This window comes from Nanorana parkeri, unplaced genomic scaffold (assembly GCF_000935625.1).
Source record: "Nanorana parkeri isolate BGI_ZX_2015 unplaced genomic scaffold, ASM93562v1 scaffold244, whole genome shotgun sequence".
Classification (NCBI taxonomy): Eukaryota; Metazoa; Chordata; class Amphibia; order Anura; family Dicroglossidae; genus Nanorana; species Nanorana parkeri.
In genome coordinates, this window is record NW_017306512.1 from 1,181,048 (window position 1) to 1,181,780 (window position 733).

Below are 733 nucleotides of genomic sequence, written 5' to 3' on the forward strand. Positions count from 1 at the left end.
CTCGTTCCCCGTAGATGGTGCTGAGGAGAATATGAATTTATAATACTCCTAAACTTTTATAGATAAACCCCCCAAATGTTTTACACAATCTGTTTCATAATGAAAGTAACATTTTCAGATATACTCAACAGTATAATCAGATATTACGTTATATAATATTGACAAATCCTGACTAATAAAATGGCTGCCCTTTCCTGAATCAGGTTACACCAAACAGCTCCTACATACCGAAAACATATCAGGGTTCTCCTCCATGATGCATTTTCAAACACTTGTGCTTGGACACTGTTAACCCTATGACAACATATCCAGCAATACAACCTGTTAAATAGAGCCCACCAAGAAATCATTCTGAGAGAATACTTGGAAACTTTTAGGAACAGTCACTCCTACAAATGATATTCCCATTATGGGTCCAATCATCAAGCCTGCTTCCAACAGTTCCCAGGGAGAATTTGGTAAATATTCACTAGCAAGAGACTTTTCTGAGCAACAATTTACCAAGATGCCTTCACACTCTAGTGAATATCACTGGCATGACCAAACAGGATTCATACAGATGTTCATACAGTCCAGCAGCTTCAGCAGCTTTGGTCACTAAAAGAAGATTCACTGTCAGAGCTGCCGTCTGCTTCAAGTCCCCCATCAGGAACTGGGGCATTTGGAGTCCTAGGGAAGTAAAAAAATAATAAATAAATAATAGTCGCACATACCCTTACAGACATACAAGCCA

The 733-nt window shown here is 38.9% G+C and overlaps 1 protein-coding gene across 4 annotated transcripts in view; it reads right to left on the reverse strand.

The window, feature by feature from the left end:
- Window positions 1–526: 526 nt before the first annotated feature.
- The window catches only part of CCDC53 (coiled-coil domain containing 53), a 7,566-nt gene continuing 7,359 nt past the window's right edge, over window positions 527–733 (reverse strand). For all 4 annotated transcript variants that reach the window (XM_018556646.1, XM_018556645.1, XM_018556644.1 and 1 more), the window contains exon 7: window positions 527–669. In XM_018556646.1, the coding sequence (XP_018412148.1) occupies window positions 582–669 (88 nt within the window). In that variant the 3' untranslated portion in view covers window positions 527–581. The remainder of the gene's footprint in view (window positions 670–733) is intronic.